Source organism: Leptosomus discolor, chromosome 1, assembly GCF_034619465.1.
Source record: "Leptosomus discolor isolate bLepDis1 chromosome 1, bLepDis1.hap2, whole genome shotgun sequence".
In the NCBI taxonomy this organism is placed as follows: domain Eukaryota; kingdom Metazoa; phylum Chordata; class Aves; order Leptosomiformes; family Leptosomidae; genus Leptosomus; species Leptosomus discolor.
The window spans coordinates 134,652,798-134,664,649 of record NC_141391.1 but is presented as its reverse complement, the minus strand read 5'-3'; the positions used below and the strand labels follow the sequence as shown (position 1 = coordinate 134,664,649).

Sequence of the window (11,852 nt, the reverse complement as noted above, 5' to 3'; positions counted from 1 at the left end):
GTAACATAACAGGATCAGTGCCAACTTGGGAGGACGAGAACTATTTGCTGAATCACTGTCACTGCTTTGATTGTAGGTTAAACACCTACAGGCACTGGGGTCAGCACAGCTTAAGGGAATATATGTATGGAAGTGGTTCCTTTATGAATCACCCATGCTGTTTACTGTGGCACAGTTCTCCTTCACTTGTTACTATGGCACAATACCTGACTTTTTAGAGGGAAGAGTGCTTCACCTTGAGTCGTCTGCTGTAGGTGTCCTCAAGATAACACTCTGCTGGAGAAGGACAGCTTCATGCAAAGAAGACAGCAACATGAATGAGAAGGGAAGGTACAGAAGGATGTTAATTATTCCTATCCCCCAGCTGTGAGCGCTGTCCAGTTATCTTTGTCAATGTCATGGGGCAAGGATGAGGGAAAAAAATCATAGAATCATAGAATAATTTGGGTTGGAAGGGACCCTTAAAGGTCCAACTCACCTGCAACGAGCAGGGACATCTTTAGCTAGATCAGGTTGCTCAGAGCCCCATCCAACGTGACCTTGAATGTTTTCTAGGATGGGGGTTCTGCCACCTTTCTTGGCAACCTGTTCCAGTGTTTCACGACCCTGATTGTAAAGAATTTCTCCCTTATATCCAGTCTAAATCTACTGTCTTTTAGTTTAAAACTGTTACTCCTTGTCCTATCACAACAGGCCCTGCTAAAAACATTGCCCCCATCTTTCTTATAGGCCCCAAATAACAAAATTCTTTTCTGCCACGAAAAGCAAAACGGTTAAGCAGTTGCAGATCAAATAGACTGACAAACAGGATTGCCAAGAGGAGAGCCTTCGTACCAGATCGGGGCCTGCAGACACGGAGCCACATCTCTTGAAGAACGTGCTCGGACTGCAAGAGGACAAATGGAGCTTCGCATGCTGGTGTGTTGCAGCTCCCTCCGGTGTCCACGGCGAGCAAGAGCAGCAGGATACCTCCAGTTACTTCACTGCGGTTTCTCTAGTGTACAAAACACTGAACTGCTTCCCAGCCAGTGATTCCATCACCAGGAGCACACACCCCCCCCCCCCCCCCCCAGTCCGCACCAGGCTCTCTAGATGGAGCGGTGCTGCCAGCACAAGTGGTCTACCCACACTGAGCAGCTGGGCGAGGACACAGTCTTCCAGTTTGAAAAAAGATTTAAAGCTCAAAAGCAATCAGAAGAAACCTTGCCGAGGACTAGAGGAGAATCCTGTGCTCTGTGGGAGATGGTGGTACATCAACACATTGATAGACTAAAACATTTGGCATCAATGAAAGTTTCATATAAATGTGTTCAGAACTCATGAGGTCTTCAAGATATTTTAGTTATCCGGTTAAGCAGTAACAGAGGCTTGAATGACAACACAGAGGCACAGAGAAAAACAAAAACCAAACCAAGCTGTGGAAAGGTGTAGCCCAAACTTACTGCTATGTGGACCTCAGAAAAAGCCAAGGATCTGAGAGAATTCCTCAAACCAGGGTGCGATTGTGACTTCCATCACTTTCTTCTTGTTTTTAATTGCCTTTTGAGCATCTCCGGTGGACTGAGTTTTAGCCAATCCCTGAAGGTGGGAGTAGTGGTGTCTCACTCCAGTGAAACAGAGTGACGGTGCTTGAGTCCAGAGTTCTGCCCTGGTAGAGCAGGGAAATGCCTATCTTTCTCTATCCCCTCTACCCCTCTTCTGCTGCTGCCCATGACCGCTGCTTCCCTCCCCCCAAGTCTGGGGAGGACCAGAAATAAGAAGGAGCAGTCATTCTGTCTTTTCTCTTGAGCACTGCCACAACCGATGCTTAACCGCTATTAGGTAAGAAGTGGTGGCTTCATTTATGTCACATGCAGGTAGCACTCTTCTGGGTCTCTTGTGGCAGCGAGAACATAGTGAGGGTTTCCTTAGTAACTGTGTAAAAGGCATTATAGGATTTTATTCCTAGTCTGCAGTTTGTTGGGAACAAACAAGGGTTACCTAGCTACCAGGATAGGCCTTGGGGGACACAGCTTTCCCTGACAAGGTTTCTGTCTTTCATTGTTGTATGAGGGGGGGAGCTCTGGTCATTTCCTAACTTTCTCCTTGGCTTCAGGACTGAGATTGTGCCTTGAAGCTCATACAAGGGGCACCATCGAGCCAGTGCCTCCTCAGATCCAGAAAAGTAAGTCTGGAAGCACCAAAGGGAAAAGAAGCCTCTAAGGAAGCAAGAGGAGATGGGGGACCCTGGGGCTTTTGGAGGAAGGGTTAGGGGAAGGCGGCTATTCCAGTGGGGCTCGTGGGCTTGCCCCTCCCTCACTCATAAAATGCAGCGTGCTTGGAGGCATAAGGGAGTCTGAAGGATGGCAGTGATGGTAGATCTCATTCTTCCTCTTCCTTTCTCAGTTTATGTCTCTATCATTTTCATACTTTTTTGGACTTATTTCCACCCCCCGCCCCGCCCAACGTTCTCCCTATTCCCCAACTTTCTCAGACGGGCCAGAACGGCGTTACAGAACGGACCCCGCGCCCCGGTGCCTGTTGCCCGCCACCCCCCCGCGCACGAGCCTGGTCCTGGAGGGAGCCCCGTCCCCATCCCGCCGGGAGGCACACCCCCTCCCCGCGCGGGGCAGCGGCGTGATGTCATCGCTGTTACTGCCAGCCGATTGGCTGCCTGCCAGCTCCCCCCCCCCCCCCCCCCCCATCTGCCCGCGGCCGGCGGGGTGCCGGTGCAACCCCCCGCCGCCCCGGTCCTCGCCGTTCCCCGCTGCCCGCGCTCGGCTCCTGCAGCAGGCCGCGCCGCTCGGGGATCGGGCCCCGCAGCCCCGCCGGCCGGAGCAACACGGCCGGCGCGGAAAGCCCCCGCGGTCGTTGCGGCTAAGGGCTCACGGCCGGGCCCTGTGTCCGGGACGTGACAGGCCGGGGGGGGGCACCGGGAGGGAGGCGAGAGTCCGTCCCGGCACCGTGGCAAGCTGAGCACGTCGTTTAGGCAACCGGGGATGCGGGCTCCGCGATGTGTCCGTGTGCGAGAGGCAGGCAGGAGGACAGGAAGAGAAGGGGAGCAAAGGACTGGGGTGGAAAGGCGGCAGCTGCGTGGGGAAACCCGGCAAGATGTAGCGGCGGGAGAAAGAGAAGAGGGGCTGTGTAGGGGGGGGCAAAACGAAACGGGACACGAACGTGTAACGTAGACAAGAATCCGTCCCTGGTGCTGGGCCATCCTGGGGGAATGGGAGGAGCGGGCTCCCTTCGGAGGGTAATAAACTCTGGAATGAGGGTGTGGGCGGCTCCTCCTCGCCCCCCCCCCCCCCCCCCCCTCATTCCAGATGCATGATGACACCACCATCCCACCAACTCGCCGGCTTCTCCGTTTTCTTTCTTTTTTTTTTTTTTTTTTCTGTTCCCAAAATCGTATTTTGAAGACAACCAAAAGTAGAACGTGTTCTGGGTGTGGCTGCATGTGATTTACCCAATAGCCAAAGTGGGGGGGGACCGTTGAAGGGGAAAGACGGAGCGTCTGCTGCTGAAGGGAGACCGAGGGCTGCAGTAAGTGATGGGGATGCTATTATTTCAGTGCTCCTCAAGATAATTTAAAAGTGGAAGAAAGCGGAGGGACATAACAAGGGGAAACTTTTCTTTGCATGCTGGGGGTGTGTGTGGAGGGGGGCTTAGTCACCTGGATGAGAAAAGAGGTGGAGACTGGAGACAGAAGGTGAAAAGAGAAAGAAAGCAAGCAGATGTCCAGTCCAAAATGTTTTAGAAACAGCTGGAAAACTGGCCAGATTAGGAGGGAGACAGGTGGGAGGGAGACTGGGAAGTCTTAGGAGGGAAAATGAGGCAGCAAGCAGAGAGTTTCCGTGCTATAGGGAAGGGTATCCCTGTTCCTGCCTTAGCTTTCCTCTGAGTCCTCTCTCCTCCACTCTACAGGAATGAAGACCTCTGGAGCCTGTATACTGTTGTGTCTCTTAGCACTCTCCTTGTACCCAGCTGGTGAGTCCTTATGCCCGAGGGAGGATTTCTTCTCCACCCTGGCCCCACAGTTTCCTCTGCAGGCTAATGTTCAAAGAGAAAGACAAAGACATGTAGATGGACAGTGAAGGGAGAAGGACTGAACAGGAAAGGCAAGGTGGATATAGGGTTATAAGGAAAAATTTAGAGACTGGGGACTGATTCCCATATGTGTCCAGTCTCCAGAAAGTACTGGGAGTCCACAAGAGAGAGAGATCCACAGCTTCAACTGCAGGGATGTTTGGGTAAGCAAAACAGCTAGGTCCAGAGCTGAGAAAGAGTTAGCTGTGCTTTGTGCTTACGATAGACTGCTGTACCACAGTGTTTGCAGGTTATTGCAGAGTATTTCCCAGTGCTCCACAAAACTTGTCCTGTCATAGTGGTGAAACATTTGCTGTCACTAGTGATTCCTGCTGGAATGGCCTCATTCCAGGCCACCCACCTGCCAGAAGATTTTGTGGGTTTTTGTATAGCTGTTTTAAGAAACCTAACCTCTGTAGTTCAGACCACTCTTTGCGTTTGTTGCTCCGTGTGTTTGTTTGCTTGGAGTTACTTTGGCAAAAATTCACGTGAGATCAAATTTGTTAAAAAAAAACCCCACAATGTAAAAAACAAAAACAAAACCAAAAACAAAACAAGAGGGCAGCATCAGACATTATAGTCAGAAGACTCAGGACAGACACCGAAAGGTGAGTAATTCCAGTGAACGGAAAAAGCTTCGCCCAGGGAAGACTGTATGTAGGAGACAGATAACTGTACCTATTGCATTCAAATCAGGTTATTCCAATCTACTCTTCTCGGTCCTCCCCTCATGCTGAAACCTGATTCTGCTCCAAATAGCACTGTTTCCTGTAAAGATATACAGTAGAGTACGTTATGTTTGTGACTGTGAAGCAGGGAGGTGAGGCATCCAAGAGATGAGCTTGTAGGTGGCCTAGAAATTTAGCGGCAGAAAAATGTTTTTTTATGATGCATGAAGGAGGCCTGAAAGGAATATTTCTTACTTTTGTGTATTTTGTTTTAGCATTTCTGGGTTGTTTTTTTGTTTGTTTGTTTTAACTTGAAAAATAGCAGGAATCACCAGCTAGTCTCTCATTGTCTCTTTTGGTTTTAGGTAAACTACAGATTTGGTGGATTAGAATTGCAGTTTTAGATCTCAAGGATGAATTTATTGCAATTTGGACAATAAAGTCCAATAATTTATAAAGCGTATGAATTTGGTACCATAGCAAATATAAACGGAAGTGATTGAAAATCGGATAAGAAAGTCACCTCTTTTGTCTCCTCTCCTCATATGCAGAGATTTCACTTCACTTATGTCCTGTTGTTTTAGAATTGGACCAGTTTTCTAGTTATCTCCTAGGGAGGAGGAAAAAAAAAAAAAAAAAAAAAAAAAAAGCTATTAAGAGCTGACTTTTCAGTCAGAAATTAGAAAAAAGGCAGGGAGCCTCCCCACTTTTTTCATATGACTCCTGTTTCAAATATGACATCGCTGGCCTCTTTCAGAATTTTTGTCCTTCCTTTTGTATCAGAAACAGGTGAGAAAGTGTTCAATACAATTTTCCTCCTCTACTTGTTACCTGTAAGAGATTAGCCAGAACAGTGAAATTTTGGTGTTGTGCTACATTGTGCACTTAAGTTGTTACACAAGTCTGGCTCTCCCTGGGCCAGTTGCCAGCAGCTGAACCCTTGCTGGCAGCTGGGTGGGGAAGAGAATAACAGGGTCCAGTGACTCCTGTAATGCTGCAGAGCAGGATTACATAGGGGTCCCAAGACTCCCGCTGCAGCCTGTAAGTAACTGCTCTTGGAATGAGGAAGAACTAAAAGCTCCAGACCTGATAGTTTTTACCCATGCAGTGCTCCCATTAAGAATAGAAAGCTAAAGGCTGAGTTTGTAAGATGTAGCAGGGTGTACTGTTCTTTGGGCTGGTCCTCCACACGTCCCTGCAGTGCCCCAGATCACCGGGTTTTTCCTGCCAACTCATTCCTTCATCCCACCCCAGTTATGCAGACGTTTCCCTCCTCTGTGGCTAGCAGGAAATATTTTCCTATTCCTGGCTGCTGCGGGAAGCAGCTCTCATCCTTTATATTTGGACAAACGAACAGTCTAGCTCAGTTTCAATTTCTCTTCTTCCACACAACATGCACAGCCAAGCCTTCATTGTTCTCCCTCTCCAGTGTGCCCAGGGGCTGAGAGGGGAAAGATCTTCTACTCTGTACTCCATACCCAGGCAGGATGATGGACCAGATAATTATTTGCCTAAGAGGCTATAAGACCTGCTATCTGTTTCTTACTGTGCCGATGACTCAATCTGTGACCCCAAGCAAGTAATTTCCATGACTCAGTTTCCTTTTATAAAATGGAGATAGGGATTTTCACCAGCCTTCAGAGCAGGGAGGCAGTGTGCAATTTGTTTTCAAAATGCATCAAATGAGGTTTCAGAAATGCAAATTCTGGTAGCAGATTTGGAGGTAATTACTATCTTGTCCCTGTGCCTAGCCTTTGACCCTGGTGGAAGCAGCAGGGATAGATAGGATCAGGCAGGACCTGCTGTATCCACAAGTCTTTAAAGAACAAACCCAGCCAGCGATGGAAGCTGAGGCAGAGAGAAGAGCATTTCTCATTTCAGCAGAGGGCAGTGGTGTCTCCTGGACAGGTAGCGTCTCATAAAAATTTCAGGAAGCCTGCAGGCTGTAGAAATCTCTCTTTGTCCTTTCTTCACTTCCCTCTCTTCTTCTCTTGCAGACTGGTTTCCATGGGTAGTCAATGGGCAAGAACTGGAAAGTGCAACTGGTAAGTATTACAGGCATGTTATGTGCTAAAGACTGCTAATGTGACCCAGTTGTCCTGTATAGTTACAGCCTGTTTAACTGCAAATGTTGTTCTTTGTTTCCTTGCCTCTAACATTGTGAGCTTGCCTTTCAGTGAAGATTAAACAAGCCCTCCAAGACAACCTGCTAAGTGTTGTGTGTTCTTTACAAATAATTCACTAGTGTTCGGGTCCTGAAGCACAGGAAGTTATGTTCGGAGTCAAGAGATCCACAAAAGCTGATAACTCTTCAGTCATGAGATGCTCAAGGAATTCTACCACTGCTCAGGAAAACCTCAAGGAAAAGGGTGCACAAGTGGCATGGTGCTCTAACAGTGAGGCCACTGAGAAGGATATTGACTGGTCTTCATACTGGCTGTGTTGTTGGGGGTGAATTGCTTTATCCCTCTGGACCTTTTTCCTTTTTCTGTGACATGATAAGATGAAATTAATGTATGTTTGCATTATACTTCAGCATGCAGAAGAATCACAAGGTCCTGCCTCTTCTTCAAACCGAGTCCACTGGCTAAGCCATCAGATCTCCCAGCTATGATCCTGTCGTGTAATACCTGGGGCTTCCCAGAAGACTACTCAGAAGCCAGTCCAAAACATGTCCACCAGCCTTCCCTTTTGTTCACACTTTATCCCTTCATCACACCTAACACAGCTTTACCATCAGGGGTCTTTCAAAGAAACTCATCTGCTGATAAATTTCTGCAGTCAAGGCTAGGTTCTGGAGTTGCCTCCCTTATTCTCTGCAGTGGGTGCCCCAGGTGTCTGTCCTACTGCTGTCTGAGCTATCAGCACCTTCATTTCAGGTGTATTTCTTTCCCAATTGAGATGCCCACATTGGCCATATCTGACAAGTCGAAATACGAATCCAGAGTTCAGTAAGGGTTGATGCAACATGTGCACTAAGAAATCTGGTCCTAGGCCAGTCACTGAAAATGGGGATGGATACAGGTGAGGTGGGGGTAAATGTGTTTGTTTATATATTTACTGGATTGGATCATGCTGTCTCATGAGCCTACCATGGCAGCCACGGTAATTCAGGCTAGCTATGTAAGGGACCACAAAGTAAAGACAAGCTCTCTAAAGGACATTCTCTTTTTTCCAGGTGAAGTTAGCACCGACTCTCTTATCAGCACCTCTGGTAAGCTATTATGTCTTGGCAACTTCAGGCATCTTTTCCCCTTTTCATCTTTACTCCTGCCTGCATAGCCCCAGAAATGACACATTATGCTCAGAAACTCCTCTTCCCCACTTTTGACATCTAGCAGTGCTGTTCCAGTGTTTATGGCTATCTGGGAGTCTTTTCTGTGCTCTGTGCAGGGAGGTGAATTTGGGGTGGCTTAGTGGCCTGGTCTCCAAGGAAATGTCAATCTCACCTGGTGTACCAGGGCTCTCTGAAGCTGTTTCCATGGCAGAAAGCCATGAAATCCAAAGCTCACGCAGCCTGGGCTTCCAGAGAAGGTTGCGGGAAGGAAGAGACTAAATGACAAGGGAGAGAAATTGGTCAGGTTCACCAGTTAACTTGGCAGCACTGGGACACAGGTTGTGTCTGTGTCTGCTGACAGCTAGCGGCCATGCTTGAGTGCTCAGGATCAGACATGGCAAACAAAATGAAAGACGGTAACAAAGCAAACTCTAAGCAGTGGTGGGATGGGGAGATGGAAATACTGCTCTTTTAGTACCGTCTTTCCTGCCGTGTCTGCAGCTATGTCACTGGGGGGCAGCAAAATGTACGTGAAACATAGGATAGGTGGAGGACACTTGAAGATGAGCGCTTCTAGCATGCGATGTGCTTCCTTAGAGAGCCAAGCCTTGCTGTGGAGGTAGCCCTAGGAAAAGGACACAGAGCTGATGCGAGCGTAGGCATTTACAAAATAGGCTAATCCTGCTGGACTCACAATAGGCAATGGAGGAGAGGGACAGAGGCTCAAGAAGGAGCCTCCCCATTTTTTCCTTATGAGTCCTGTTTCGAATACAGCACCACTGGCCTTGGCAACGCTTTCTCTCTTTGCTGGGGCAGTTTCTCAAACACATCCCTGTGATGTGTGGGGGGACCAGACAGAACAGGGAGAGGGAGAACACGTTGGGTTGATAATATGGTTGGAAACAAAAAGGAGAGGCAGCAGCAGTTGGCTGTTGCTGATAAGTGTGCTGTGTGTGTAGGAGAGCTCATCTGAGTGGTGTCCCATTCTTCGGGACAGCAGTTCCATGGTCTCGTCCTCTGCCCTGTGACTCTGCTCATCAGCTGGCTAGAGTATTGTGGGTCAAGCTGACTAGCTGTCATGGGACAACACTGGAGAAAAAAAAGTGGAAGCACAATATTGTATACACAAGGTGCATGATCTTCCTGGTGGGGGGAGGTGAAAGCAACCTGTGTCAGTCTCATGTTCAGTATGCGAGACCTGACAGTCTGTAGGAGCATAGGTAAGACTTGGTGTCAAGACCAAACTGGCAGGTGGTTAAACTACATCTAAACCTGAAAAGACTAAATGTGAAGCCTTTGCAGCATACTTGGCTTCAAAATAATTATTATTGAGGGATCAAGAAGAAACTCTTCACAAAGGATGTGCCATGGGAACCATCTCTGCTCTACGGTGTCCCATCAGCTCTAAGACACCCAGCATATTTGCTGGGAAAGCCTGCAGTTACTCTGACAAGTCAGATAACAACATCACAATCTCAGCTGTGGGATGGATGGCTACTGGTCAGGAGTGGTGAGCCATCGGCAGAATAGCAGGAGGGTGAAAGAGGCTGAAAGCTCAAATTAAGATCTTTCAGAACATCTTCTCTTTTTCCAGCTGCAGCTGTCACTTCACCTGTACTTCTTAGTCCTGGTGAGTTTATTCTCAGTTTACAGACAAATATTGTGGACCCCCCTTCCCTCTCCTTGCCCAGTCTCTTCCACACCCAGAAACCTGACTGCCCCTAACCACAGCCCCAATGCCCAAAAGACTCCTTCTCTCTATGCCCATCTGTTTTGTCTGTGCTTCTGGCTGACACTATGACATGTGAACAGAAGTCCTCTCTAACTGTTTATGGAAACTGGTGCCTGGCAGACAGACCTCCAAGTTGCTTTACAGTTTGTCACTGGGTAAATAATAGAATGTACTGGTTTACTGTGGTACAGGTGGATTGCTTTATCAGAGGGAACAACAAAACGAACCCCCTTTGACCCCTTGTCATTGGCATCTAAGAACTAGAAGTCTGGGGATGCTGTTTCTTGAAGGAGTCACTGTTCCTTAGTAAGAGGCAGTCACAGTCTCCTTTGCTTCTTGCTTAGATGGACAGCAGTTACAGCAACCAACTACATTTACCTGACCTTTTGAATTATAAGTCAAGACGCCCTTACACTGTCATTGTGAATAGTAGTGGTAATGCTTTATGGTAAAGCTTGGACAGATTTTTAGTGTTGTTGGCTGGGTAGCTGGCACTAGATTCATATTGTGTTTGTACATTCTCTTATAGTATCACATCAGTTACAAAGAAATCTTTTTCCATGTTAAAAGTTACAATAGAGGGCTCTTGAAAGAGCTTTCAACTTTCTCTTACTTTTGTCTTATGAGGCAAGGGGATCAGAAATGTCTGCCTTATTTTCCTCTTCTCTAAACCATCCCCATCTCTCACAAGAGAGTGGAAAATAGGGGCTAGAGGCCTTCCCTAGAAGCCTGGAGGGTGGTACGTAGTGGTGAAGTTATAGGTGTGCCAGAATGAGTGCACCTGCCAATGATAATGGATTGCACCTCTATGTGTGTGTTCCCAGACTGTCGAGAAGAAAGGTTCCCTTGCACACGCCTTTACTCTGTTCACAAACCGGTAAAGCAGTGTATCAGCTACCTCTGTGTTACAAGGTAAGAAACCAGCAGTCTCTAATAAAAGCCCTAAAAACCATCCAGAAATGGCATGTTCCTGTTCAGTAATTTTGTTTCCTTTGAAGACTAGAGGTTCCCTCAGGGAACCAGTTGGTGAGATGAACCCTATCCTCAGAGTGTCCTTTTAGGGTGATTGATTAAAACAACACCATAATTATTAGCTGTGCAGCACTAAGAAGATGTAATGTGCCCTATATTGTAATCCATATTTAAGATATTGGGCCATTTCATGAAGTCTTGACAAAGATTACTTTCCTAATGACAACAGCCTTATTCTAGACTAACGCAAAAAATTTAGAATCAGTGAATATACATGTTTATTGCCTGTATCCCTTTTTTGTTTCTTTGGGTCTGTGTGCCTTTCACTTCTGTCCTTGGCATGTTCCTGGTGATCCCTCAGTGTCCGTCGCATGTACATAATAAACAAGGAGGTGTGCTCTCGCACTATCTGCAAGGAGAATGAGGTCATGCAAGGTGAGTGACAGCACAAGCTAGCCTAGAAGAATAGCTGCAGCCATCTAATAGAGTCTCTAAGCTAACTAATTACCCAAATCCATATGTAGTAGTTTCTCTGGACTTGTTTTGGGGGAGCTCTAATGCAATGCAGCCTTGCATCTAGTACACATGCCATGAAAAACAGTGGGAAGTAGACATCGTACCACTAAGAAGTATGGGAGCTCTGCCTTTCTCAATCTTGGTCACACTCTACTAGCCCCAGACACACCCTTACTCAAAGTTGCGTTCCTTTGAGGTTAAAGAGTAACTCTCAGTATTTTTATTCATGAATAGAAACAGGATCCAGGCTAGATTTCTTATGGAGTCTTTGTTCCAGCAAAATATGAGTGATTTTAATATGTATTGTACATGAACAAAGCCAGAAGGAAATTAATAAAAGCCTAAGAACTTGTTCACTTGCCTCATGTACATGAGAATTCAGCAGTTCCAACAGTTTCTGTAGATGCAGTGAAGGATGTACCTCTAACTATTTTGGTAGTGAGGAACTTGAAGGAAGTTTTGCTTATCTGTCAACCTGTGTGTGTCTGCTATGTCTTCAGATGAGATCTGTCGCCAGCTGGCTGGCCTTCCTTCTCGACGTCTCCGCCGATCTGGGCAACCCCTGCATGTCCCTTGCAGACAACTCCTGGAGCAGCAGCGCAGAAGGCCTGATGCTCTGTGA

General features: G+C 47.3%; 1 protein-coding gene across 1 annotated transcript; it reads left to right on the top strand.

Moving 5' to 3' along the window:
- Nucleotides 1-3,361: 3,361 nt before the first annotated feature.
- Nucleotides 3,362-11,852, top strand: MFAP5 (microfibril associated protein 5). The gene is made up of 8 exons (XM_086465321.1): nt 3,362-3,522; nt 3,904-3,966; nt 6,731-6,778; nt 7,912-7,947; nt 9,605-9,640; nt 10,519-10,654; nt 11,076-11,149; nt 11,731-11,852. Exons 2-8 carry the CDS (start codon nt 3,906-3,908, stop codon nt 11,850-11,852), a joined length of 513 nt encoding a protein of 170 aa, XP_086321447.1. The 5' UTR covers nt 3,362-3,522; nt 3,904-3,905.

Excerpts from the sequence above, each read along its gene's own strand:
- MFAP5 (XM_086465321.1), top strand. The coding sequence starts at position 3,906 with ATGAAGACCTCTGGAGCCTGTATACTGTTGTGTCTCTTAGCACTCTCC. Across the intron at positions 7,948-9,604 it reads CTCTCTTATCAGCACCTCTG|CTGCAGCTGTCACTTCACCT; the intron begins GTAAGCTATTAT and ends CTCTTTTTCCAG. Across the intron at positions 11,150-11,730 it reads GGAGAATGAGGTCATGCAAG|ATGAGATCTGTCGCCAGCTG; the intron begins GTGAGTGACAGC and ends CTATGTCTTCAG.